General features: G+C 49.6%; 10 protein-coding genes and 1 non-coding gene across 11 annotated transcripts; 6 read left to right on the forward strand and 5 right to left on the reverse strand.

The window, feature by feature from the left end:
* Nucleotides 1–135: 135 nt before the first annotated feature.
* On the reverse strand, nt 136–2,886 carry MCYG_01549 (DUF1604 domain-containing protein; the record flags this gene model as incomplete). Its single annotated transcript, XM_002848569.1, has 6 exons — nt 136–2,059; nt 2,127–2,327; nt 2,390–2,440; nt 2,493–2,641; nt 2,704–2,738; nt 2,880–2,886. 6 exons carry the CDS (start codon nt 2,884–2,886, stop codon nt 136–138), a joined length of 2,367 nt encoding a protein of 788 aa, XP_002848615.1.
* Nucleotides 2,887–3,232: 346 nt separating this feature from the next.
* On the forward strand, nt 3,233–6,530 carry MCYG_01550 (protein kinase kin1; the record flags this gene model as incomplete). The annotated part of the gene is made up of 3 exons (XM_002848570.1): nt 3,233–3,802; nt 3,863–4,490; nt 4,546–6,530. 3 exons carry the CDS (start codon nt 3,233–3,235, stop codon nt 6,528–6,530), a joined length of 3,183 nt encoding a protein of 1,060 aa, XP_002848616.1.
* Nucleotides 6,531–7,806: 1,276 nt separating this feature from the next.
* On the reverse strand, nt 7,807–9,518 carry MCYG_01551 (sphingoid long chain base kinase 4; the record flags this gene model as incomplete). Its single annotated transcript, XM_002848571.1, has 2 exons — nt 7,807–9,122; nt 9,371–9,518. 2 exons carry the CDS (start codon nt 9,516–9,518, stop codon nt 7,807–7,809), a joined length of 1,464 nt encoding a protein of 487 aa, XP_002848617.1.
* Nucleotides 9,519–10,435: 917 nt separating this feature from the next.
* On the forward strand, nt 10,436–10,865 carry MCYG_01552 (uncharacterized protein; the record flags this gene model as incomplete). The annotated part of the gene is made up of 2 exons (XM_002848572.1): nt 10,436–10,657; nt 10,689–10,865. The coding sequence occupies 2 exons, from the start codon at nt 10,436–10,438 to the stop codon at nt 10,863–10,865; spliced, it is 399 nt and encodes a 132-aa protein (XP_002848618.1).
* A 1,094-nt stretch (nt 10,866–11,959) lies between these two features.
* MCYG_01553 (conserved hypothetical protein) lies at nt 11,960–13,192 on the forward strand (the record flags this gene model as incomplete). The annotated part of the gene is made up of 4 exons (XM_002848573.1): nt 11,960–12,013; nt 12,077–12,521; nt 12,577–12,663; nt 12,723–13,192. The coding sequence occupies 4 exons, from the start codon at nt 11,960–11,962 to the stop codon at nt 13,190–13,192; spliced, it is 1,056 nt and encodes a 351-aa protein (XP_002848619.1).
* A 650-nt stretch (nt 13,193–13,842) lies between these two features.
* On the reverse strand, nt 13,843–17,016 carry MCYG_01554 (coatomer subunit beta; the record flags this gene model as incomplete). Its single annotated transcript, XM_002848574.1, has 5 exons — nt 13,843–14,045; nt 14,123–15,725; nt 15,779–16,168; nt 16,224–16,644; nt 16,712–17,016. The coding sequence occupies 5 exons, from the start codon at nt 17,014–17,016 to the stop codon at nt 13,903–13,905; spliced, it is 2,862 nt and encodes a 953-aa protein (XP_002848620.1).
* A 402-nt stretch (nt 17,017–17,418) lies between these two features.
* On the forward strand, nt 17,419–18,255 carry MCYG_01555 (mago nashi domain-containing protein; the record flags this gene model as incomplete). Its single annotated transcript, XM_002848575.1, has 5 exons — nt 17,419–17,456; nt 17,511–17,548; nt 17,780–17,843; nt 17,917–18,004; nt 18,067–18,255. 5 exons carry the CDS (start codon nt 17,419–17,421, stop codon nt 18,253–18,255), a joined length of 417 nt encoding a protein of 138 aa, XP_002848621.1.
* Nucleotides 18,256–18,790: 535 nt separating this feature from the next.
* Nucleotides 18,791–19,960, forward strand: MCYG_01556 (vacuolar import and degradation protein 24; the record flags this gene model as incomplete). Its single annotated transcript, XM_002848576.1, has 3 exons — nt 18,791–19,336; nt 19,398–19,548; nt 19,599–19,960. The coding sequence occupies 3 exons, from the start codon at nt 18,791–18,793 to the stop codon at nt 19,958–19,960; spliced, it is 1,059 nt and encodes a 352-aa protein (XP_002848622.1).
* A 1,005-nt stretch (nt 19,961–20,965) lies between these two features.
* Nucleotides 20,966–21,069, reverse strand: MCYG_10519. Its single transcript has one exon. It is a non-coding gene; the product is annotated as a tRNA-Lys (tRNA).
* Nucleotides 21,070–22,850: 1,781 nt separating this feature from the next.
* MCYG_01557 (conserved hypothetical protein) lies at nt 22,851–23,738 on the reverse strand (the record flags this gene model as incomplete). Its single annotated transcript, XM_002848577.1, has 1 exon — nt 22,851–23,738. One exon carries the CDS (start codon nt 23,736–23,738, stop codon nt 22,851–22,853), a length of 888 nt encoding a protein of 295 aa, XP_002848623.1.
* Nucleotides 23,739–25,607: 1,869 nt separating this feature from the next.
* On the forward strand, nt 25,608–26,071 carry MCYG_01558 (uncharacterized protein; the record flags this gene model as incomplete). Its single annotated transcript, XM_002848578.1, has 2 exons — nt 25,608–25,703; nt 25,862–26,071. The coding sequence occupies 2 exons, from the start codon at nt 25,608–25,610 to the stop codon at nt 26,069–26,071; spliced, it is 306 nt and encodes a 101-aa protein (XP_002848624.1).
* Nucleotides 26,072–26,137: the final 66 nt, after the last annotated feature.

The raw sequence follows: 26,137 nt of genomic DNA on the forward strand, positions 1-26,137 counted from the left end.
GATATCTACTCCAACTCTGCTGGTGGCAGCTCGGTTAGGTCTGCGGCCTCAGGGGCATCTATCAATAGGATGGCCACACGTAGACGGGCCAGCCACATCGAGCGTCGACCGAGAGATGCCCGATAGGAGAAGACATCACTCGTCCTCGTCATCGCTGCCAAAGATGGCTCTGAACACCGCCTCGCCGGGCCTCTCGCCTTCGAGTGCCTCGTTGCGATCTGGGTTGACCGCCGCCGGCTCCACGGCCTGCGTCTCCGGCTCCCCAGCCGGCACGGTCGAGCCGGGCGGGTGTATCTTCCGCCCTGATTCCATCATCAGTTGATGCATCGTTTCTTTGGAAACAAGCTCTGGTGGCGGCTCTGCAGGGTTCTCGAGGCCTGCAAGATCAGCTAACAGGCCTGCTCCACCGGCGGAAGAAGAGCCGTCCTGTCTGGCGCTGGCAGGAACCCGAACGTTGAACCGTTTGCAGAGCAGCCTGACCGGCACAAACGGTCGATGGAGACGGGTCATGGGGCCGTACATCCCAAGCTTAGCAGCTGACTCTGTTGGGTCCTCCGGTTTGGCTTCGGGCCTTGTTAACAGAGGGTTGGTAGAGTTGCTGCTGCTGCTGCCGGCCGTGGTGGTGGTGGAGGAGGTGAAACGAGAGGCCATCAGGCCGGATATGGGCTTGAATACTTCGGCAGCGCGGGCGAACTCGCGCAGTTCGGTGATCCATTCGTCTGTCGAAGAGCCTGGGAGACGGTCTGGCAGTCGATCGGTCACGATGCCGGCTCGAACCTCGAGGAACGACCTGTAGCGGCTGCGTTTGCCCTCGTCTTCTGCGTACGGCATCCAGCCGCTGGCTCCTCGGCTGAGGGCCTGCAGGGCAGCCTCCTTGTCCAGCGGAGGGATCAGGTCCCAGATATCCTTTCGTTTCTGGCTGTCTGATGCCTCGAACCCCTTGGGCGCCTTTTCGCCCAGCGCGGGTGGAAGGTCGGTCCGTCCGGTCGCGAGGGCGATCCTCTCACGGGCTTCGGGTGTCATGTAGTCGAATACTGACTTGCCCGGCAGCTGAGTCTCGCCCAGAAGTGCAGCTCTGGCCTTGGGGTCGAGCGTCGACGCCTTTGCAGCCTCGGCCAGCGAGATCTGCTTGGCTGCTGGGTTGGAGGAAGCTGTCTTTGCAGGCACCCAGCCCTCCGGCACCTTGGGGGGATCGTACCGTTTGTTCTGGGGAGTGAGATCGGCCTGAACGCTGAGGATGAACCCGTCCAGCGGCAGTCGTCCGTCATGACACCTCCTGAAGCTGCTTGGCTTCTCCTTTCCGGCGGCAGCTTTCTTTGAGATGAAGACGGGCTTGCTGTCCAGTAGCGGGTTCGACGACCGGATTGCCGGCCTGGACGTGTCCGCCCGTTTGGCCTTGGAGCTCTTCTTTGACGGTTCGATGACTCTGCTGTAGGAGATGCTGGGTCCGATCTCGTAGGGGTCCTCGTCGTCCGACCCGGTATCATTCAGCACTCCAACGCCAAACCCGCCTAGCCGCCGCTTGGGCATCTTCTTCTCATGTATAGACGGTTTAGATAGAGCCATATTATTGCGTTCAGGCTTGCTGTCCAGCCTCTGCTCCCCCTCGTAGCCGACACCCTTGCGGTCATGCTTGTCCACAAACGATATCAAGGCCGTATTCTCTGGCGCAAAGAGATATGTTTGACCGTTATCATCATCTCCACCATCCTGGTCGTCCAGCTTAGCCCTCCTTCTCACTTTGGGCCCGATCCCCTGCCCTTCCTTCCACCCCATCCGCTTCAGCAGTCGGACGCCAACCGTATCCCCTGTAGAACCGAACAGATCGACCAGTCCTGTATCCCTGATCGCATCCGTAGCCGTAGACCCAATGCCATCGAACTGGGTAGAAGTCTGAAGCACCCTCGCCTCCTCTGCCTCCCTCAGGTCCTCCTCGTCCATAAAGTCCTCTGGCCGCTGCTGCTGCTGCTTGTCCTTGCTGTCCTTGGCCCGGTTCTTGCGAGACGAGACGAACGTCGACGGCGTCCATCCCTCCTTGGACCCAACCGTGTTGAAATACCTATCCTCGCTTTAGTTCTCCTGCTTCGAAAGGGATAAAGTCGACGCCATTGGGGGGGGTAGCTCACCCAGCGCTGAACCCACCGGTGAAAGCGCCGTGCAGACGCTTCCGGCCCCTCTCGTCCCTTACTTCCTGCTTCCACAGCGGCACGTAGGAACCGTCGTCTCGCGCATCAGGGTCGTCTGGGGGCAACGGGGTGCCGTAGAAGACGAAGGGAGATCCGGGGTGATCGTCTTCATATGCGGCGCGGGACCGCTTGTACGCCATCCTGGGGTGTGTCTCGCGGACAAAACGATCAGGCCGACCGTCTGAGGCTTATAGACTTCAAACAGAGTGATACTGTCGTGGCTGATACCGGCTTTATGCTCGATTGAATATGCCCTGCCATCCGGTCAGCTTTGCGCCGTGAGAAACCCTCCAACGAGCCACTTACCTGTCTAGCAGTCGAGCATGGCTCGTCACCTGCGTCTCTCTCACTCGCTCACCCCGTCGAGTCTCTTCTTGAACCGTAGAATACCACCTCGCCGTCGCCAGTCGCAAGATCTCTTCATGTGCCGCCGTCACGTTAAGGAAAGACAAAGACTATGCAAAAACACTTATAAAACCGCCGCAGCGCCTCATAAAAAAGAAGTACTTCTGCATACCTTGAATCGTTTCTTATTATCATCAGTTAATAAATCTATACGAACGCAAGTCTTATTAGAAATATTATTCCTGCTTGCTTGCCAGGTTTAAAATCCGCGTTACAAAAACAAACATTTTCATAGCAAGAAAAAAAAAAAGGTCGAAACTTCACCAACTTCATCAAATCAACAACCACCGAGCATCGCCACGTCGATGCCAGCAAGACGCAGCACAGCCTGAGACGAGACGGGCTCGCATTCTCAGTCGTTCTTCTTCCGCTCTCTTCTTGCTGCCCGCCCGCCCGGGGATTGTTCTCGATGTCAACCGCCTCGTCCTGACCTGGCCGCCCGCCACGCCTCAAACCACCAGCCTACGAGTTACCAGCCTCTCTTTGCCTCCCCCCTCCCTTCATTTAAAAGAAGACGAAGACGAAGAAGAAGAAGAAAAGAAAGGAAGAGAGCTCCATCAGGGAAAGATACAGCAGCCGGTGATAACGGTTGGACTGAGATCATACTGAAAAGAAAGAAGAAGAAAAACCTGCTGCCGGCCATGTCCACCGCGGCCCCCTCTACGCCAACCGCCGTGCGCAGTCCAACCTCCTACAGGAACCCGCCAGGAGACGCCAGCTCGCCGTCCAGGACGCAGAGTGCCAGTGGACGTCCGCATCAGAGGTCTTCTCACAGCCGGACCGGCTCCAGGTCCTATTCCCAGGAACCCAGTGGTGGCCATACACGCACCCCGAGCAATGCTCGACGGGACTACGACCCTCCTCAGCCTTCTACAGCCTCTCGACCCAGCACCACCGGCCGGAGCTCGTCCAAGGACCGGCCACGAGAGGCCTCTGCGTCGTATCGGCCTGACCCTGCTCGCACCCATCGTCGCACCCCGTCCAGGCCTACGAACGGCGACGTCGTCGACATGGCTCGCTCAAACCCGCCCGAGGGCGCGTCGCATCCTGCCAATGCCCATCATGCCTCCAATGGTGCCTCCCTAGCTGCCCAGCCAAAGAGACGCACCACGATCACCACGCCGTCTGGACAGTGGGCACTTGGCAAGACAATCGGCGCTGGAAGCATGGGCAAAGTCAAGCTCGCAAAGAACCTCGAAACCGGTGAACAGGTGTGCCCTCCATTACTTTTTTCTTCTTCTTCTTTATTTGTATCGATTCTAATTGATTAGGTTGCGGTGAAAATTATCCCTCGTCACACCAATGACGAGCAACGGAGTAGCCGAGAGAATGAAAGGGCGGACCGTTCTAAGGAGATACGGACCGCAAGGGAGGCTGCCATTGTCACCCTCTTGAATCATCCGTACGTCTGTGGCATGCGGGATGTCGTTCGCACCAACTATCACTGGTACATGCTCTTTGAGTATGTCAACGGCGGCCAGATGCTCGACTACATAATATCCCATGGCAAGCTAAAGGAAAAGCAAGCACGCAAGTTTGCCCGTCAGATCGCAAGCGCACTGGACTACTGCCACCGAAACAACATCGTTCACAGGGATCTCAAAATAGAGAACATCCTCATCAGCAAGACGGGTGATATCAAAATAATCGACTTTGGTCTCAGCAATCTCTTCTCTCCCAAGGGGCAGCTAAAGACCTTTTGTGGCAGTCTCTACTTTGCCGCTCCCGAATTGCTGCAGGCTCGCCAGTACACCGGGCCGGAAGTCGACGTCTGGAGTTTCGGTATCGTGCTCTACGTCCTCGTCTGCGGCAAGGTTCCGTTTGATGACCAGAGCATGCCTCAGCTCCACGCAAAGATCAAGAAGGGTGTCGTCGAGTATCCGCCTGGTCTCTCTTCTGGTCAGTTCTTATCTCTACTATAACACACTCATCGTTTACTTACCAGTTCCAACAGACTGCCGTAACATCATCTCCCGAATGCTGGTCACCGACCCAAAGCAACGAGCCTGTTTAGCTGAAATCATGCAACACCCTTGGATGACCAAGGGATACAGCGGAGTGCCAGAAAACTATCTCCCTCAACGTGAGCCGATGAAGCTACCCCTGGATCAGGAAGTCGTTCAGAAGATGACCGGCTTCGACTTTGGTCCCCCGGAATTCATCACTTCGCAGCTCACCAAGATCGTTGAATCTGATGAGTATCAACTCGCCGTCCGAAGTAGCGCGAAGGAACAGCAACAACATAGCCTTAATGCTTCAAGTGAGAAGCGACGAGGTGTTTTCGATTTCTATAAGCGCCGTAACTCCATGAGCAAAGACAACCTGACCATGACCCCTTCGTTTGAGGCCATGCACTCTTTTGGTGACCCTGCCTGCGGGTTCCACCCACTCATCTCAGTTTACAATCTTGTCAAGGAAAAGCAAGATCGAGAAAACCCTCAACTGCACCCGGCCGGTCTTCCTGGCCCGGCTGACGTTGCACTGAGACAGCCAGATCTCCCCATGCCTGAAGCTGCGTATACTAATCAAAATGCCTTCGAAGTCCCTGGGGAGAAAGAAACAGGAGGAAGGTCTCGTCCACGGGCTAGGACACGCGGAGATGATGACCTGACCGAAGGAGTCAAGAACTTGACCGTGGCGAAGCCGCCTGCGCAGCAGACAGTGTCACCAACCATCGTAACTCCACCCGCTGACACTGCTCCGCCAAAGAAGGAGAGTGCAGCAGCTGGCTTATTGAGGCGTTTCAGCACCAGAAGGACCCGAGATAGGGGCCGCGAGACGGAGAGAGAAAGGCACCAACAACCTATGGCTGCACATGCACACTTTGCCGAAGACCTTCTCGCACCGAGAAAGAGCTTCAGTGTACGAAGGACCAGGCGTGGGGAGGCAGCTCCTGGAAATCTGCACCCTAGTGGAAGTCATTCCCAGTACCCTGATATCCCTCATGGATCAAATTCCGGACTGTCGCCTTCCCGCGTCAACAATTTCCTCGCCAGGTCAACAAGTGTGAACTCGGGAGAAAATCGTATCCGAAGAAGCAATAGGAGAGGCCCCTCAGGCTATCTCTCATCGGCGCCCAACGAGCCAGGTTTGGCAAGCAAGTCAGACCAATCTAATCTACACGTCCAACGGACCACCAAACCCAGTGAACAGGCCACCGAGCTTAAGAACACCTATCCTCCTCAAGCTAGGACCAAATCACTAGGCCATGCGAGACACGAGAGCATCCAAGCCCGCCGCGCTCGCCGTGAGGAAGCAAAGGAAGCCCAGGTACCCGAGGAGACTGACAATGAGGTCCTTGAAGGCCCAAACGCCGTGTCAGGCACGGGCGAAGACCTTTCAAAGCCCGTCTATCTCAAGGGCCTATTCAGCGTATCTACCACCAGCAGCAAACCCCTTCAGTTCATCCGCTCCGATATCATCCGTGTTCTCAAACAGCTGGGGGTCGAATACGTTGAAATAAAAGGTGGTTTCAGCTGCCGTCACGCCCCAAGCATTGACCTCAACCGTGTCGTTGACGCCAACCCTCCAAGCCCAGAGAGACAAGGCCCAGTTTCAGGCCATCGTCGCCGAATCAGCTTTGCTGGTCTCCGGGCGCATGCAACCGCCGAAGAAACGCAAGATCACAAAGCGTCCCCTTCGACCAAGGCGTCACGCCGTAGCCAGCGTGCCCCTGATCAAAGCTTCATCACCAATTCTGAGGGGTCAGATGAATATGTTGCTCCTCGGGACAGCACTGCCGGCGGAGAGCGCGTGGTAGGCGAAACAACTACAAAGGTCCAAACTGATACCGGCGCAAACCTCATCCTGCGCTTTGAGATCGTCATCGTCAAAGTACCTCTCTTCTCGCTACACGGTATCCAATTCAAGAAAGTATCCGGCGGTATGTGGCAGTATCGGGAAATGGCAAAGAAAATCCTAGATAACCTCAGGCTATAACGCTCGCTCCCATTTGACTATCTATACATCACACACTTACGGCTATGCCCCTTTTCTTTCCCTTTCCCTCCCTCTTCCCTACCCTGTTCAATAATATGAGAATATATCTCAACCATCGGTGGCCCTCTCTTTTGCTTCTCACTTGCTCCCTCCCTTCTTTTCCTACCTAACCCCTGTGACTTTATATGTTAATTGTGTCTAATCTCCTGCGCTGTCCTCCCATATCGCCTCTAATGGTCTTAATACTGTTGTTCTACTCTAATTCAAGCATCAAGTTAATGCCTCACGTCATCATCTTTCAAATTGATTGTCCTTGTCCTTGTTTTATTTATTTTATGGAGTATACGCATCGCCATGGCTTCTTCCTCACCCATCCACCCTTTCCTACATTCTACATTGTACGCATCAGTCTGCCTGTCTTCCTATATCCCTTCGTCCGGTCCGCCCCTGCGTCTGACTCCTGACTCCGCATTTTCCTCCCACCAAACAAGCATCCCTTGCCTTACCGTTTCTTCAACCTCATTCATCCCTCCCATATACCTGTCTTGAGAACGGCGTAGTAAATTAAATCCCTTTCCTGGCCTTATTTCTTCACCGAGTAAATAGTTTCAATTCTTTTTTTTGGCGGGTTGAACTCCCCTATCTAGTGTTTCATTTTATATTATTTTAATCCATGTTGTATGAAATTGTTTGCTTGTGTAAATAATACTACCGCGTCTGTTGATATCTTAAGCATTTACGGAATGGAGTATATACGGAAGATGCTTTCTACCGTTCGTCAACTAGTACGTTGATGCTTTGGCCTTGGAGAATATTTTCATCCAGTGGTATGGGATCGGCTTATTATACGTGTAGGAACCGTTGGTCTTAGGTATGAATTTAAGGCTGGAAATGATCAAGGAATATCCCGTTACTATAGGGACAATAAAGTACTTACTCATTTTAAAATATTCAACGGCCGCTACAGCTACTTCGTGGTACAGGGGAAACCCGAGAAAGCACTAGAGAGAATATGAATATCCATAATTGCATATTCAATGCTGAGGGGGATATATATATATTTATGCAGCCATGGCAATCCGAGCCCCAACCAGAACGCCAGGTCTAAGAAGAAAATGCAAAACAAAAGAGCTTAGGGTAAGCCAGGACAAGACCCTCGAACCAAAAGACCAGGGCAAGGGACAGGTATATAAATACAACAGTAATGATGTGGAAAAAAAAGTGCAACGTGGGTAATCCAAAACGGTTGAGGAAAAGAGATACTGCGTATGCGTCTTTAGGATCCCTTGCCGGTTTCATACTTGTAGCCGGACCGGGAGATCACCGTGCCGAGACCCCTATGAACCTCAGCCTGGAATGGTTCGTAGGGGATCTGTTCCCCATCGATGCTGATGTAGCCATCTTCCTGGTTGCGGGGGGTGATCCTGAATGCTGATATTTTTAGTGCATGCACGTCGGGCAAGTCGAAGAGCTCCCCGTCATCCAGTGCGCCCAGCATCTGTATCGCAGTTAATCGGCTGATATCACCTCGGATCATGATGACGTCTAAGAAACCATCGTTTGGAAGCGAGGCGGGGAAGAAGTTGGCATCTTGAGCCATGAACGCCATCTTCCCAGAGTAGAAATTGCCGAGTTTATCATGCGAAATTCTCATCCAATCGTCTGGGATAGGGTCTGTTGCGAGGCCATATTTGAGAGGCGGAAGGCCGCCCGATGCCGGTACCTCTTCGCGGGGTTCTGTGTTGGACTTATTCTGCACAATGGCATTGTAGTGTTCTTTGATGTGTTTCTTGTCGTCAATCTCAACCTTGAGCGCCACATCGCATGGATATACCGTGTTACCGAACAACCTTACTAAGAAGCCGAATGTGAAACGAGCAGGCCCCATCCACCTAAGGTTGTCTGTACCCAAATCTGAGTCTGCAATGATGCCAAAGGCCTGAGAGAGGAAAGAGAGGGTTCGTCGTTGTCCGTGGCTGATCGACACAAGGTCAAGGGGAGTGCGCAAGCCTTTGATGATGCAAAGCGCAGCCATGCTAGGCCCTGCTGTGCCGTTGAGATTCCGGCTCATCGCATTGCCAGAGCCGCAGGGAATGTGGGCAACGGCCAGTTTCGCAAGGGCTTCGCCTGCGTTCTCCTTCTTGCCCAGGCCGTTGAATATTTCGAAGATTACGCCGTCACCGGAACAGGCGGCAATGACATCCCATGCGTCTACATCGAGTTTCTCGGCAATGTCAACGGCATGGCCAGAGTATTCCGTTTTCTGTGTGTCGATTACACACTTGGCTGCTTCGAATATCGGTTCGACTTCCTTGTTGTATATCTTGGATGCGTTCCCTTTCCCGCCAAACGGGTTTACCAGCACCTTTATCCGCTTTTTCTTCTGTGCCTCTCCATATGATAAATCCAGTAATGTTGACACCCATGTCTCCGCCTTCGAAAGCTGTGTGCGTTCGACACTGTAGCAGATCGTTGCAAGGCCGACGTCATGTTTATTTCGAGGGTTGGCGTACTTGATATTGAGATGGTTATCCGATATGTCAGCCCAGAGGATATTGAAGTAAGGAATAGATCGTGTAGTTCGTGCAACGCCTAGAAGGGATAGGGATGTCAGGAATTATCCGTTTGCCATGCCTCTGGTCGTGAACGGAACGAGAGAGGAATCAGTTCATACGTGGAGTAGATATCACGCCGCAGCAGCTTCGACTAGATTTATTATTATGGCCATCGTCTTCAACAGACAAAGGGGCCACGGCATCATGTTATTAAACTGATAAATTCAAGATATATGGCGATATATGGCAGAGAGGAAGGGTTGGCAGAACCAGGGTCATCCTTACCTTGGACGACGAGAGATTCTGCAGCCAGAGTCAACGTGGCGTTCACCCCGACTGGCAGAACGGCGGTCCCATCTCGAGGAGCCTGCATCTCTGCGTCTTGTCCTCTATCACTGTCTGCAGAACCTGGGAAGAAGCGGCTGAAAGTCATGGCTTAAGCTTTGGGAGGTTCAACTTGGCACATTGCTGGAGCATCCAGCGGAGGTAGGACGTGTGGAAAAGACGGGCCAGTGGCAGATAGTTTCGATGGCTGGCTGTTCCACGCTTCCTCTCAAGCCAACGGGAGCTCCGTGGAGTCTTGTATATATGTGTATGGAGAACCGCCGCAAGAAGTTGTCTTTTTAAGGGTGAATCACGATGGCGATTATCTGCACGCGTTTATAGATCATCTGCCGAGGTTGAAGGGAGACGCGCATGCGGGTAACTTGCCGGTGGATTCTGCGTAGTTCTGGAGTTCTGGTTCCAGCCTGCACTATTCCATGATGTCAAGTGTTATAGATATTCATCAGCCAACTTTTACCACTGATGAAGCGTTTGTTGTTTCTCTCTCTTTTTTCTGGTCCTTTTTTTCTCTCTAGCAAGAAAAAGAGAAAGAAGTTTCTGGCAGGCCGAGTCACATGACAGCATTTGATCATGTTTGATATTAAGACGAAGACAAAGACGAAGGCCAGATTGAAGACTGGATAATACTATTTGGTAGACAAGTAGAGAGAGAGTCAACTTAACAGGCTATGAAGATGATACACGGCTTGGTCTCGGAATAAACTCCGTAGCATGTCAATGCCACCGTATTACAAGAGGGCAACCCCAAGTCTCCAGAAATCAGTAACTATCTTGCCGGACAATTATTGGCCTGTTGATAGCCGTATCTTTGGGACAAGGTGGATCGAGAGACACCAAGGTGGGCTAAGTAGCTAAAGATCGGAATAACGGAACCATTGACCAGATTACGGGTGAAGGGCGTCAATCCTGCTAGTTGGGTGCCACTATAGGTTTCGATAGCTCCATCGCTCGTCTGGCCGTGCCCTTTACGGACTGAGTTGCTCATTTGGGAAACATGTGGGAGACATGTATGTTCTCAATGCCCGAACTCGCGTGCTTTGCTCGACAGCTCCATATGAATCAGAGATGGCACCGGCCACACATATTCTCGAATGCTGCAATGCTGACGCCAGGAAGAGCTCTGAACGGATAGCACCACGCACATATTCATACCGTGCCACAACATGTGTTCCGTTGGATAAGCCCAGGCCATCAAAACGCTATATCCGCCTCACGATGACATATTTGGTAAATATTGTTATTTAGCTATAAGGCTGAGCGGACCGGGATAGGCTGGAAAGTCGAAGCGCCACGAGAACAGGGCCTGGTAAAAAAAAAAAAAAAAAAACAGTTGGAACGTTCAGCAACGGCGGTATCTCGTACCCTCATATATTTTTCCATAACATATTCCCCTCCTTGTCCAGCCAGTGAACCATGCCATAAGGAGGAAACGTAGCGATTTCAATCACAGCCAGCCATCACGGCACTTCACATGGCATATACGAAGCCCAGTAGGGATGTTTTGCTCATCCCAGCCGGTCTCCAGAACACATACTTACGTAGTATAAGCTGTTACCGACCTGGCTAGCTCTTCATCGCCGTCTATCACTGGCCGACTTTCACGTTGGCCGTTGGATTTGTTCCTCTTTTTTATATAAATTAATATACTATAGCATGACTAAGCATTTTACTAAGCAGGAAGTTTTTCCCTTCAAAACGTCAAGAAAAACCGACGAAGCAAAGAAGGTTGAGATACTCAAGCCGATTGATAGAAGAAGATGATTCTATATGGAGATCGTGTTTTCTTGGTTCAAGTCATGATACCCACAAAAGCCCATTCTTCGAGAAGAGAGCCGTTTCCCGTTTCCCGCCACGGTAGATGTAACTATATACGGAGTACTCCGGCCTTGTCTCAAGCTAGAGGGAGACGACCCTTTTTTAGCGACGGACAAGAAGAGCCTAACTACAAAAACTATGAAGTAGTAAACTCCGCTCCAGGCATCGTGGGCCAGGGAGGGTCATCGTATCCCTCTCGTGGCGAGCCGTTCGGTTCTTGACCAATGGTCCCAATCGAGACCGTCATCACTGGGATGAGCCAACTGCGAGGTTCTTGACGACGAAGTATGGTTCGTTCTGTAACTGAAGCGTGTGGATACACCCCCCTTGTGCCTCGCCCCTGGAAATCGAGATTCGAGGTAATTCACAGCGCATGATGGGGCTGCTCCAGGCAACACCCTTGTGCCTCATATGCTAGGGTTGTTCGATTTTAATTAACTTGATCAGACGGTGTTGCCGACGCTCGCCAGGCACAACTCATGGCATTTGGGAGGCACAGTACATATGCGGTTATATTGACCGGGTTTCCCCAAAAAAATCCTGCACATATCGTGCATATAGATCTCAACTTTCTGTCACACCAAGTCTGACTTGTTCAAAGGGCTACTTACCACCGTTGCTGGATTATACCATCTTCTTTTTAGACATGCGTCCTTAAACGGCTAGCACGCGAGTTATCTGGATTTACAAGAGCCGCTTCCAACCCCTCTCGCCATGGACGTAGACCAGCTGGTACTCGCGCGCAAAATCAGTCGCCATGCGTTGCTGGTATGTTATTCCTCATGGCTGCGGCATACATTATCTACTAGATATTAAACCTGTCGTTTATAGATATCCGTCTGGACCCTCTTTGCTGTTACCACATTGCTACTTATAAGCCGTTTTGCAATTCGACTCCGGCTGCATCGGAAACTATTTTGGGATGATATACTTGCGGGCCTTGCCTATATCTTCCTACTATGCCACAATATCCTAGCCACTCTGGCTCTTCCAACGGTCTACTTGCTACTTGACCTGTATAAAGACAACCGTGGCTTTCTGCAGCCAGGCGTTCTAGGCAAAATCGACCATATGGTAAAGCTGGTGCTCTCCAGTAACTTCCTCTTCCGGATATGCATATATCTTGTCAAGGCCAGTCTGCTGGCCTTGCTCTGGAGACTCTTTCACAGTCTACATTTATTCCGTCGAGCGTGGCTCGCTATTGTCATCGTTACCGTGATCGGGTTCGCAATCTCGATCATCCTTCCTCCGGTTGCATGCTCGGATTTTACTGCTCGTAAGCTGAATGGCTCCCCCTTTTGGATTCTTCTTTCTAACCTTTATCGCACTAGTTGGATGCATCTCACCCAAGCGGATCAGACTTTCAGCCATAGATATCTATGTGAGCACAGTGTTTGATGTCCTCACTGATATCCTCAGTAAGCCACGCCTTCCCCGCAGCCGTATATAAGCCAGAGCTAACCATCGTCACAAACAGTCGTATCTCTCCCCGTTACATTTGTCCTCAAATCTTCTCTTCCCATGCCGCAGAAACTAGGCCTTGTCGGCCTCTTCTTACTTGGCCTCGCAGTTGTCATAATATCCATCCTACGTACCATCGAAACTGATGGTAAATCAAAACTATCACCCCCATCATGGCTCTTATTCTGGAGCTCAATGGAAGCCACCATCGCGGTGATGGTGTCATGCTTCGCTTCCTACAAATCCCTTTTTACAGCTCGTATACGGACATCTACTTACCATCATCCACACGGACATTCCGCGTCCGTAGTTGTTTCTACTCCAGCTGAGGCTAGGAAAAACAGAATATTCAAGGAAAGCGATTCAAGAGAAGAAATTATACAAAGGACGGAGTTTGAAGTTAGCTATGAGATGGCGCCAGCCTCTAGCAGTCAAGTCACGAGTCCTTATGCGATTGCACCTAAGCCATCGTCGTCAAAGGTATGAGGGGATCAAGAGGTTCAGGCCATGACACATGACACGCCCCCTTGATCATACAAGTGGCCTTTGGCCCTTCTTCTAACTGCAGTTGGATTTGAACGCCTTAACAAGAGGCGATAGCGTATCAGGAACACGAAACAGGGGACGACGTCCCCCCGACAGTTCGAGGCTGTTCATCCTTTATCAACAAGATTGGGGAAATTAGGAGCATTACAGGAATATTTTTGCAAGGCAAGCTGGAATTCGGGGATATTGTTCTCTCTCTAGGTATTCTGAGATTGAATTTGGGTTACGGTGTTCTATGTCCATTAATGATATTTACAACATACTCTAATAATCAAACAAAAGTGTTTATCGCCTTAGGCGATCTCCAAAGAAAAATGTATTATAGCATATATATATAATAATGAATTTTCATTTTACCTTCTACATTGATTCCACAGAAGAAGAAAGACATTGATCATGTTACATTGATTTCCCAACCTAAAAGCAGCTTTGGAGAGTCATATGGATTGGAAATATAATGGGACCCCATAGGAGAGAAAATAAGTTAAATAGAAAATTCATTACCATCCACAGGAACAAAAAGGAGGCATAGTCAAGAACAGGAACAGGAACGAGATGAGTAGGAATGGATAGGGGGCAAAAGCGCACACCCAATGACTAGAATAGATATCTACCTTTTTCATCAACATCAAAATAACAGATTATCATGATTAAACAGAGTTAGCCTTTATGCCCTTAAGAGAACCCAAACTAAGCGCCAACCCTTGAGATCGACTTCTTATCCTCATGAAGCCCGTGATCGGACCGTCTTCACCTTCTTTTTCGATACTCAAGTTCGCAAGAGCGTCCTCGCCTGAGGGGAAGAAAAAGAGTTAGTTTAGTTTTAACATAGTGGATGGTGGGATGCGGAAGTGGCGTGAAGGAACTTACCGAAGACGCTCCTTGCGTATAAATTGGCGCTTAAGAACTGGCAATCTCCTTCTAGGGAGGCTTCAGGGGTAAGACAGCTCATGTTTGTGCGATCCATGAGTTGTTGCAGGAAAGCTCTCAGACTCTTGGCCTTGGAGTGGATGTTAACCTTGTTTTCCCATTCAAACTCAGTCCACATGGTTCTGAACTGGGTTTCACTGCAGTGAGCTGGTTGTATGTAATCCATGATATCGGCCTTGATGTCATTGAGAATCACTACATGGGTCTCTGCGGAACTAGATCCGTCATATATGACATTACCGAATATGACGCCTGTATCAGTCGAGGATACCTTGATTGTGGCTTGGACGTTTAGGAAGTCATGAGGTCCAAGGTTCTGGGTTGTAGGTCGTTCAACAACCTTGAGGTCACCGAGTGTAGCGAATTCAACAGAGAGATTCTGGAGGGTATCTGTGGTTTGGTTGACGAGAAGCACGTCGAGGACAATATCGAATTGATGGACCTTGACATATGCCTCTGCATAGACTGAATCGGAGTATCCAGTAAGCTGGACAACTCTGCTAAGCTTAGAGGTGAGGTCTTCAAGTGTCGAGTCACCGCCAGTAGCTTTGGCCAGATCCAATTCGATCTCCTCTGCGCCCTCTTCACCAGACCTCTTTGCCAGCTGTCGAATGGGTATAGCGTCGTCCACTTGGACGGCATTCTTAGCCTTTTCAACCGCCTCCTTAGCGGCTCGCTTCTTCTCATCTACTTGAACCATAGCGCGGAACGCCTGTCTCGTATCTTCCAAAAAGATAGCCTCAAGCTCTTTCCGTTGAGCAGACTCGGCCAATGATCGTACACAGGACATAATTCTGTCAACGGAGTCTTCATCGATCGACGCCTTCGCAAATTGCGACTGGCCAACACGGATGATGGAAATCATGATCAGCATGGCCTCGGCGCGGAGAGCATTGGTCCGAGCTACATCCTGTGAAAGCTCGGAGTGGCGCATGACAAGCTTTGTAAGTGTCGAGGAAAGGACTGTTGCAAGGTAGTAGTCTCCATCCAGAATGAGCTGTCTCAATGGTGGTTTCTGCGCTGCCTTGACGGCCGCTAGTTTGGCTGCGGCTGCAGACTCGCTGGTCAAAGCAGATTCCTGTGCATACGTGCCGTCTGCCAAAACCCTGGGACCAGTTGTCGACTTGGCATGCCCGTTGACGGAGTCCTGGCCTGCAGCACCGGCATCGGGGCCTTCATCCAGCAGACGTTGTTCCGAGGCGAGGATGGGGATTTCTCCCAAGCTGGCGCGGATGCGCTTCCAGGCCTCTCTGATATCGTTTGCTTCGAGCGAGTATTCACCTACAACCCACAGGACGCCGCGATATACCCTACCGGCGCGTACTTCATCAAGAGTAGAAACTAGCCGCTCAACAATGGATGGTCTGAGCTTTGGGAATTTTTCAACGACCTCCTTGACGAAACTTATCACATCGACAGCAGAGTTGTTGTTGAAATCGGCAATAAAGTCCATGAGCAAGTCGACGACGCTGGCAGCAATCTCGGAGAACTTAATGGCGCATTGATGGATGGACTGGATGAGAAGTTGTCGATATTCATTGTTCTGTAATCATTGTTTAGTAAAATGCTCATATCCATCACGTTTCGATGTATTACCTTCTCATATTGTTCATCGACGGTTTTTGCAAGCTCCTTCTTGAGCAAAAGAACGATCTCCTCAACATTTCGGCTGGAGACCATCTCAAGAGCGATAAACAAGGCCTTTCGTCGCACATCGATGTCAGGACTGGAGAGAACGCGTAGGATCTCCATTGTCAAATCATCCAGGACCCCCTCGTTACGCTTCATGAGCTGGTAAACACGCTCTAGTACAATAAGCTTAACATTGTTGTCTGCCTCTTTAATGCATAGTTCGATCAACTTTGCAGCCGCAGCTTTTACAGCCACGGGGTTCGATGTCAGTGCCGTTAGAGAGGTAGCTGCCTCATACACGACCGTGCTTGTATTTGCGTCTAAAAGATCAAAAATCAACCGAAGATATCTTGCCTATATAGACACATTAGCCCTGCGGATGTTGGCTTGAGAGTTAAAAAACACCCACCTTATTCTGGGAATTCTGTACAGCGTCCTTTCTTATAAACTCCAGCTCTACCAGTTGAAGCAGCTCGTCGGCATTTGCTACGCCGTCAAAGGTAGAGCTGAGATATACCAACGCACTCTCATGGCTGATGGTGATCAAAGCTGCAAAAGCGTTGCGTTTACAGGTGGGGTCGGTCTCTGTCTCTAAGAAGGCCAAAAGGAGGTCTGCGGCATCGGGAATTAAGGATTCAGAGTGCTGGAATATAGAAGCAATGGCCCACACTGCGTTTTTTCGTACGTATACATGTCTGTAGCGGAGACACTGGCGTGCGGACGAGAGCAGCGGTTCTAGTAGTTCCGGCTCTCTAAGCTTGCAGAGAAATCGAAGGGTGTTTCCCCGAATGTACTCATTAGGATGCTGCAGGTCATTCCGAATACCGTTGCTATATTATTCCATGCGAGCTAAATTAGCATACGCTCAGATCTACCGACAGAGAGGGTCCAACCTACCAGACCAAGATCATCTCCTGCTTCAGCTTGCCATTGGCGTCGAGTTTGGGGCAGATTTCATAGTAGAAGTAGAGCAGTTTCTTGAGAGGTTTGGATTTAGACGGCATAACAAAGCGGATAATGTGCATCAGCAGTTGTGGCATCGGGTCTCCGTTCAGCATCATAATAAGGATAGTCCTCATGGTCTCCAGCTTGGTCTCATCGGTGCCCTTTTCCAGCTGTGTCTTCAACTCTTGAACCGTAGGCTGGTCGGCAGAGTTATCCTGATGCACCAGCGTGTACGAGTGATCCATGTAGGAAGCCATTGTGACGTCTCTCTTCTCCCTTCGTCTCGTTCGTCGTGGTAGCTATATAGTATATAAGGGTGAACGGGGGGCGGTTTTGATATGTTTGGCCTAAGGATGTCAGGAATCTCAGAGTAGCGTCCGCATGCCTTGACTGGCAGAAGGGTAGGTCGACGTAGCGGCAGAGCTCTCGACAAGGTCGGCCCTATATCTTGTATCGAGAGAAGCGCCGTCGAGATGTTTTCTGTTTCTTCTTCTGCTTCTTCGACTTTGTCCACTCTGGCCAGTATTTGCGCGGCCCGCCAAATGTGTGGATGACTAAGCAGAGCATCACTTTGGGGTTTTTTTGGTGCTGAAGAAGAAGAAACAGAAACAAGACGAGGAAGAAAGACGAGAAGAAGACTGGGAGAAGAGCAGGTCAAGATGCCGGGCGATAACGAGACCTTCTACTTGCGATACTAGTAAGGAACACCCTATTCTTCTGGCCCAGGTTTCCCTCCTGCTGACGGACTCAGCTCGGGACACTCTGGGCGGTTTGGACATGAGTTTCTAGGTGAGTTGATATACTTGATATTATTCTCTACGAGGGGGGGTCACTGAGCTGACTTGACGGTAGAATTCGACTTCAAGTCCCTCGGCGACGGCCGTAGTGCGTCTGCCCGCTATGCTAACAACTCGAACTACCGCAATGACTCCCTCATCCGCAAAGAGAGTACGTCATATATACCTGTCATATCCCTTTTGAAACGCATGGTAAACAGGAGGACTAAGAGATTTACCGCAGTGTGTGTCAGCTCGCTACTGATACAGGAGATCAAACGAATCATCAAAGAGAGCGAAATCCTCAAGTACGTCGCGCATTGGCTGTCTCTACCTGCTGCAACCTGGCATATCTAACTCGGGGTTTCTTTCAACCCATAGGGAAGATGACTCGAAATGGCCACAGAAGAACAAGGATGGAAGACAGGAGCTTGAGATTCGACTGGGAAACGAACACATATCCTTCGAGGTGGGCTGCGTCTTCTCTTTCGCTGGGCAGGGCGAGAGCGAATATACTAACTGGGCATGCAGACAGCAAAGATAGGCTCGCTAGTCGATGTCACCGAATCAGCGGATCCAGAGGGCCTGCGAGTTTTCTACTATCTCGTACAGGACCTCAAGGCACTCGTCTTTTCACTAATATCCCTACACTTCAAGGTAGCACTTTCATGGCCCCTGTCGCTGAAGCTGTCAACCCACGTCATCATGAGCTGTCACTGACCATCTCTCTAGATAAAACCCATCTAAGCGTTCAAAATAGGAAGAGGGAACTTTTTTATGTGAATTATCTGGAGTTTTAGGACTGGTCTATCTAATTAAGTCTTCCTTTTTTAACTGTTAACGAATTACTCCGTGTAGACCTGGTAAAAGCCTAGCCACTCACTTGTTTATAATCACCCCAGCCGATACTATTATACATACTATACTCCTCTCTATATATATACATTCACTATAAGACATTCACCATCCTGGCCTTCCCCGCGATCGCATGACCCCCTTTACTCGCCCTAGTGGCGCTGCGCTGCTCGAGTCGACGGCCTGCTTGGCCCTGCAAGTGCGTTGACCAAAAAACCTTCCAACTTCTTCAACCCTTTTTTGCTTCTTCTTTTTCTTCTTCACACACACAACATACATCGACACATTTCTAACTTGTCTTCTCTCTCTCCGTCTAAAGCTGCTGCGTGTCTGCTACATATCCTGCGCTCCCTATCTGCGTCTCCCGGCTCAATCGATCCTATGTCCTGAAGTCGTCTCCATGCCAACCCACAGTGACATCAGACCCCATCTGCCAGTCCCAGCTGCTTCAAACGCGACCACACGACCGACTTGCCCTCCCGAAACCGACAGGATAACTTCCTGGATCGAGTCTGCAGAAGGCAGAATCGACGCTGCGGCCGATAATGGCCTCTCTTCAGCGCAACATTCGCTAGCTAGGGAGAGTCTTGCCTCTGGCTCGGCTACGACAACCGAAGCTTTACCTCCGCATCAGTCTCAGGGGTCTGCGACTGACGATGACACGACTGCGACGCAGCCCTTGGGAAGAGAGACCACCGTTGCCGGTTCGGCCGTGAGGCCTGGAGTGCAGCCTCTGGCTCCTGCCGAGGAAGTGCGGTCTCCTATTTCCGACTCGACTGCTACCGACGACTATGAGACGGACGAGCCGATGACCCCTTCAACGAGCGTCTCTGTTGCCACGGAGATCAAGGATGAGCAGCGAGAGCCTCCTCCTGCTGCTGCTGCTCACCTTGATACTCTGGCCACTCATCGGACCTCGATGGGCTTTGAGTACTCTGAGGCCAGAGTAAGTACCCCCCACACACGATCAACGGAGGCGTTGCTATCGAGTGCTGACCCGAGCACAGCTCGTACCGGATCACTCCTCCTCGTACTTTAGAGGCGGTAGTAGGTTCATCGGCACTCAGCAGTCTGACCAGCAGATCTACACCGTCGACGTGGAGATCAAGAACGTCGATATGACAGAGTCCTATCTCTGTGGATACCTCAAGATCAAAGGTACTCCTGTTTTCTTCCATTGGTCTACATACAATCTAACACCGGTATAGGCTTGACTCCGGACCACCCTACTCTGACCACCTTCTTTGAAGGCGAGATAATCGGTACCAAACATACCTTCCAGACCCGCCATGAAGACTGGGGCGCCACAGAGAAGACAGACATGCACCACTGGTCCCGGTTCCCGGCCTGGCGACCCCTAGCCAAACTCGCCAAAAAGCCCGATTTCACCTACAAGGACTACGCCCAGCGAGAAAACATCTTCATGCGGTGGAAGGAGGCCTTCCTTGTGCCTGACCATCGTGTCAAGACCATCTCTGGCGCCAGTTTCGAAGGGTTCTACTACATCTGTTTCAACCAAGTCCAGGGCACCATCAGTGGCATCTACTTCCACGCAAAGAGCGAAAAGTAGGTCTCACCGCTGTTCACCACGATGCCTGATTAAACTAGCACTACTAACAGCTTTCTTTTTTCCTTTTCCCAATCTAGATACCAACAACTCGAGCTCAAGCCCGTGGAGAACTATGGATGCTGCGCTGCTGTCGAATTTCGATGAACCAAGTCCCAATCGATCTCCCGCCGTTTTGATTCAGGCTGCCTTGTTGTCCAAGTGTCTCTTGACGACGATCACGTCCAAGCTTATATAACTACATGGACCATTCTGCATTCCCTCGAATGGCGAACTGGCCCAGCCAAGGAAGATCAACCTCTCTGTGGCGGCCTCCGTTCTCGCCTCTTTTACTTTTTTCTCCGTGGCTTACCCAACCGACCTCCCATCAAATCACCGCGTCGACCCATCCCGAACCTATCACAAACCCTCGTATCTCCTGCATGAAGTATGAAGTTTTTATGCATCCTTTATCTGTTCACCACACCATTGGGCCTTGACACCTTTCGCTGCATCTCCCGGTTTTTTTCTTACTTATCCAGAGGACTTTCCTCCTCCCGCCCTCATCTTCTTTAACGGCTAGCTTGGTGTTTCTCCTTTCCTGCTCGGTGTTCTCGGCGTTTTGTCTTCGTCCAATTTTTTTAACCTATCATCTTTATATCTATTTCCCTTATTATTCAAACCGCTACCCCTGTTTTTTGCGCCTTGGTCAGGCCACCAACCCCCAGGCCTAGGATAATTAGCCTTTTGAAGCTATCATCTTCTTCCACGTCAGCGACGGCTTCTCCATTTCTCTCCTTTTTCAATTATTTGACTTGATATCCCTCTTCTTCATTCTTTTACTCTTTCATGGGATGGGAACTATGCCTCCTGCTATCTCCTTTTAATTCAAAATGAAGCTCTTCCCTCTTTGCCTCTGGAAGCTAAAAATCAATGAATTGAATGACGTTTATCTAGTGGATATCAACTCCACCGGCATCTTCCCCTGTCATCGCGGCAAAAATGAACAAAAAAAGGAGCAAAAAAGAAAGCCCAACGCGGGGCTCGAACCCGCAGCCTTGTGATGGCCAACTGATATAAACTTGTTATAAGAGAATAAGAGTCACACGCTCTACCGATTGAGCTAGCCGGGCTGATTGGAGGCTCTGTCGCTCTTGTCGTTTCAAGAGCGCTTGCGTAGAGGTAGCTAGTGCGGCCAATACACTCGTAAGACACTTATATTCATATACAACAGCTACTGATGGCGGTTGTGGTAGTTTATCAAGTTGAAATTTTCATGTCAACGAAGAGTTCAAAGTTGAATGTGCGTTTTGCGGTTTTTTTTCATGAGCACGTGAGCATAGACGCGAGCTGCAGGTTGCTTGCAGGGATTATTTATAGCAGTTAAGACGCGTACAGAGATGTTTAAAGGTGCGAGTCTCCTGTACGATATACCGACATTGGATAGTCATTGATGATGACATAGATACCCTTCGTCACCAGGTTACCCTCATCTGGCAACGGAGCATCCCACGGTTGACGAAGTCTACCATACTTACTCGTACAACCAGAGGAATTTTCCTCGTCTCGCACAACGGGTTCGTGGAACACACTACTTTTAGTAGTAATAGTCATGGAACCAGCAAGCGGACCATCTCAGATATATAAAAGAGGTACTTGATGACGTGCGACACTTTGAACAGATAAAGGGAAACTCTAGCTTCAATTTACCACCGCCCACCATATTAACTACAAGCATTTGATATCACAATCTGGAAACGATGACATAGCGGCGGTGGCTGCTCTTGTATTACTACCCACACAGTTAACCGCTTGTGAATTCATCGCAGGAGTTTCCGGGCCCATCCATATCTCTTTGGCTTTTTGATAGTACTATACCATGTGTTTATTCGGGCATAACCTCTAAGTATCTAAGTAGGCCTGTTACTTGGTTCTGCTACTTGGAGATTGGGAAATCAAACTCGCATGACACTTAGGGCCCTGCCATTGTACGTTACCTAGGGTTGATATTGTTGTTTGAAGTTTGCTAGTCGCCAACTGGATACCTAAGGGCGTCTAAAAGGATATGTACGGCAACCTTCTTATTAAATGACAATTTTACATAAGGATGCGGCACTTTCCCTCTGCTTGCTTCTCACTAGCCTCCATATTCTATCGGATATCCTGCGTTGTCTTTTATTCAATTTATTACCATCTTGGTAGTGTAGGTACCATGCCTTACGGAGTCTACATGGGCCTGCACCAACCTTTGAAATAATAGCTTTCACATCTTGTTTTGCAATTCCCTTTCTTATAGTCTTCCTGAACCACAGGTTTACTATGGCCGCACTGTTTAAAAGTTTGAGAAACATGGCGCACATTATTCCAGGCTGTTGGTTCGGCAGTGACCTTGCGATGTAACTTTGCGAGTATGAGTGTAGATGGCGGAATAGACTGGTCGAAATCTTCAGTGGTTTGTATATATTAATATCGCTTTTGTGGTTATGATAATCGACTAGATCCTCAGGGCCTTGTCGAAGATGCAAAAACTGCAAAGGGTACCTAAAAATACAAGAGCTCTCTCCTTTAAATACCACAATTTTTACAGTTATTCGTTAGACAAGGTAATTAGTGCAAGCACATTTAAAAGTAATAATTTAGTTATTTTATAGTAAATAATACAAGTCAAGCACAGAAGAATGAGCGCTGAATAGCCGCTGATCATAAAGTGATGTTATTAAGGGGATTCCTGTCAATTACCGCACTTGGGTGATATAGTGGGAGTCGCTACTATTGCTATCTGTTATGCTGTAGAGTCTGCTCTGGCTTTGGTAGTTGCTTCATTTTCTACGCCATATCAGCTACTACAGATTGCGCCTGTAACTATTTTTACGCTTCAATAATTCCAATAGGCCACCAGGTGCATTTAGTATAACTACACAACAGTCGGCTTGATCGCGACGACCACAAGCTGTGGAATAGATAACGATGCGCCTCGCCTGTGTTCTTCGACACTATCACTGACCATCTTGAATATCTGAGCAGCCGCCTCGTGTTTCCCCATGCGAATGATTGCCAGTGCAAACTCATCCAGAGTCAAAAGGTGCAGGTCATGGAATGCCTTGACTAACTCGGTTTTGGCATCGAAATATTCATCTACAGGGACCTGGAATCCCCCTTCTCTTAGCAGCTGGGGTAATGCTCGCGTCCAGTTATAGTGGCCGTCTGAATACCACAGCTTAAGAAGTTCCGTGAGGGCCGGTGCTTCTGATGCAGGATCGGCATTCTTAACACACATGTTGGTGTAGTCTGATTCATCCCACTGTAAGCAACCACCGGGCCTGAGCAGCTGATATAGACGCTGGATGACGGGCTTGAGGTCCTTCTCCGCCAGTCTCGTTGCCAGGGAGCGGACGTGGACCAAGTCGTACTTGCCCACCAGCTCGGAGGGAACAGTGCTCTGGCTCTGGAAGACATCCCACTCATAAAGGGCAATGTTTGATGGTAACAAGTGCTTCTGAGGGGCGAGAGTTAGATTAGAATCGAGTCCGTCGAGTTGTGCATGAGGCAGTTCGCGTGCAGTATCTATCAGCCAAAGTCCAGTACTACAGACGACATCGGCTATGCTCAAAGGACCGGGGGCAAGGCAGGGGAGAACTGAAGGGTGGGTATTAAACTGAAGGCTTTCTCTCCAGAGAAAATGCTGAAGGTTCAAACGATTGGCTTCACGATACCCGTAGTTCGCGGCGTTGTTCTCGCGATGGAGGAGCTGGAAGCCCTCTGCGGCGGCGCCAGCCGTAGTATATGGTTGATCGTTCGTCATGCTGCTTTTCTTTGCTGCAACTAATATTTGTGTTGATACTCGCCTGAAGTTGAATTCACTGCATATTTTAGGAAGCACGAAAAGTCGTCTCTCCGTTTTGTTGAACAGTGGAACAGGCCGATTGGTCAACATGACATGGCGAGCTCACTGTACTGCATAGTATGCTGCATTGAGTCACCTGCTAACACGGAGTTAAGTCTATACCTGTATATACTAACGCATATGCCTGATGGCATATTTCCCGGCGGCGGGGCCTTAAGGAGAATTTACCAATTGTATCCCTTTTTCTTTACCCTTGGTTCTGTTTGATACCCACCTTAAAAATAACACTCAGATGTCAAATGCAGGCTGTTTCTGGCGTTGGGGCAAGGACGGTGAAACCGGCGAGATAAATAGCCGACATTAGGACAAGGGTTTGATCCTATCTTGCTTAACTATGGTAGTATCCGACCCTACATTGCAGCTAGTAGTGCGACTGGCAATACGGGACAAGGCATCTACATCCGTAGTAAACCTGACGTGCATCGGGCGTTTCTTGATGCAGTATGCGGCCTATATTACAATGTTGGTAGCAATAGTGGAGGTAAAGTTGATGGCTACTTGTGTCGGTTCGTCCATATTTCCAGATTCTCTAGACTTATGCAGTGACTATTCCTCGGTGTACTAACCCTGGACGAGCAGAATTGATGGGGGATTTCAACCCGGCTACGCCCTGTCGCCCAGTCCAATAACAACCCACCTACACCAGTAACACGAAGAGTTAGATAATAGTCATGTCAAAGAAGTCGAACCCTAATGCACGCATGGCGGAATGGCGCATCCGAGTTACAGAGTAACTACAAAACGCGTCAAGGTGGGAGAACAATTCACCGTGGGACGAGGAATCCATCGGAAGGAACCCTACCCTTTGCACCCCACGTAAGGCATTTAAGTGAGGCAATCTAGGCTAAGCGGGCTATCCCGCCCTTCTACTATAGTAGACAGGCAAGTTAACTGAGACTGTAATCGAAGTCTGGTGACGATCAAAATAGGACAAGGTATGAGGCTGAAAGCCCACAACCTTGGACTGGCAAGCTACTTAACCTTGTTGGTGTGAGTCGTGCCATTTCGCTTTTCGGGCCTATACTAGGGGCAGCTAGCGTGGCAGGGATAGGCAATATACATATACAGACATACCTATTTTTGGAACTCTTTTTCATAAAAGATATGTAACTATGTATCATACAACCAACTACGAAATAAGAACGGATGTATCTTAGAATCCTTTAAAATACCTCCGGAGCTTCCTTCAACTTTAATTAACTCCCCGAGCCAACAAGTTCAAGATCAGCAAATCAGATAACATAATAGACTCCCAAGCTTAGGAGGTACGTAATGTTCTTGAGCTTCCCGTTCGAAACTAAGGAACGACAACGGTTTACGCATTAATAAACTCTAAAAGGCTGTTTTGTTTAATAACTAGAATGAGGTAGCCCCTCTTTCCGGAGTAATAGGCAAAGCACAGTCTCATTATTATTGGCGGCTGGCCAGTTCATACCCTAGTAAAATGTCTTCCCATTCTAAGATATTCCTCAATGACTTGTATAATGTAGAACATGGTGTTCACAAGAACTATGTGGTTTGCACGGTTAGGTACGTATGGAACCCAATAAAATACCCAAGGTAATAGATCAACCACTCTTCTTTATTACCAATGTAAGAAGTTATTACAAAGAGCATTCATACAAGGGTGCGACCAAAAAGAGCTATATAAGCTGTCTCTTTCCTCTTATCTCCTGGTGCTTTTCTAGTAACTAAAAGAAGCATTCTCCTTGACCTTGTGTTTGAAAACCTGAAGAATATCTAAGTATCCTTTTAAACCTGACCACTATGCATTTTACCTGGGCATTCGTTCCAACCCTTTTGGGCCTTACTCTCGCCGCCCCAGCCCCAGAACTGGAGGCTTATTCCCAACTTGCAAAGCGTGTAAGGAATATCCGTCCCCTTTTGTAGCTTACAGAGAATTGGCCGCTTACCCGTAGTGTTTGCTTTTATAGGGAACCCTTTGGGTGAGTGCTTTGCAATCAGAATTCTGGCTAGAGGACTAACTCCCCCTTATAACTACCATGCTAATACCCATGTAGCCTGAATGCACCGCGGGTTGTATTCTTGCCTGTGCGGGCTTAGGTCCTCCAAGCGCAGCATGCTACGGCCCATGCTTTGCAGCTTGCATTGCAACTGCGCAGGATGGCGGTGAAGTGGATTATCCAATCTCGGTTGTTAATGGCACCCTTGTTGCACCCAACGGTACCACTATATTCGAGAAAGACGATGCCAAGAAGGAGAATTCTTAGATATACAGGGTTGAGGCTGATGTGATATGAGAGGGGGATGTTATGAATTACAAGATGCAATGTTAT

The sequence above is a fragment of the Microsporum canis genome, genomic scaffold (genome assembly GCF_000151145.1).
Source record: "Microsporum canis CBS 113480 supercont1.2 genomic scaffold, whole genome shotgun sequence".
NCBI lineage: Eukaryota > Fungi > Ascomycota > Eurotiomycetes > Onygenales > Arthrodermataceae > Microsporum > Microsporum canis.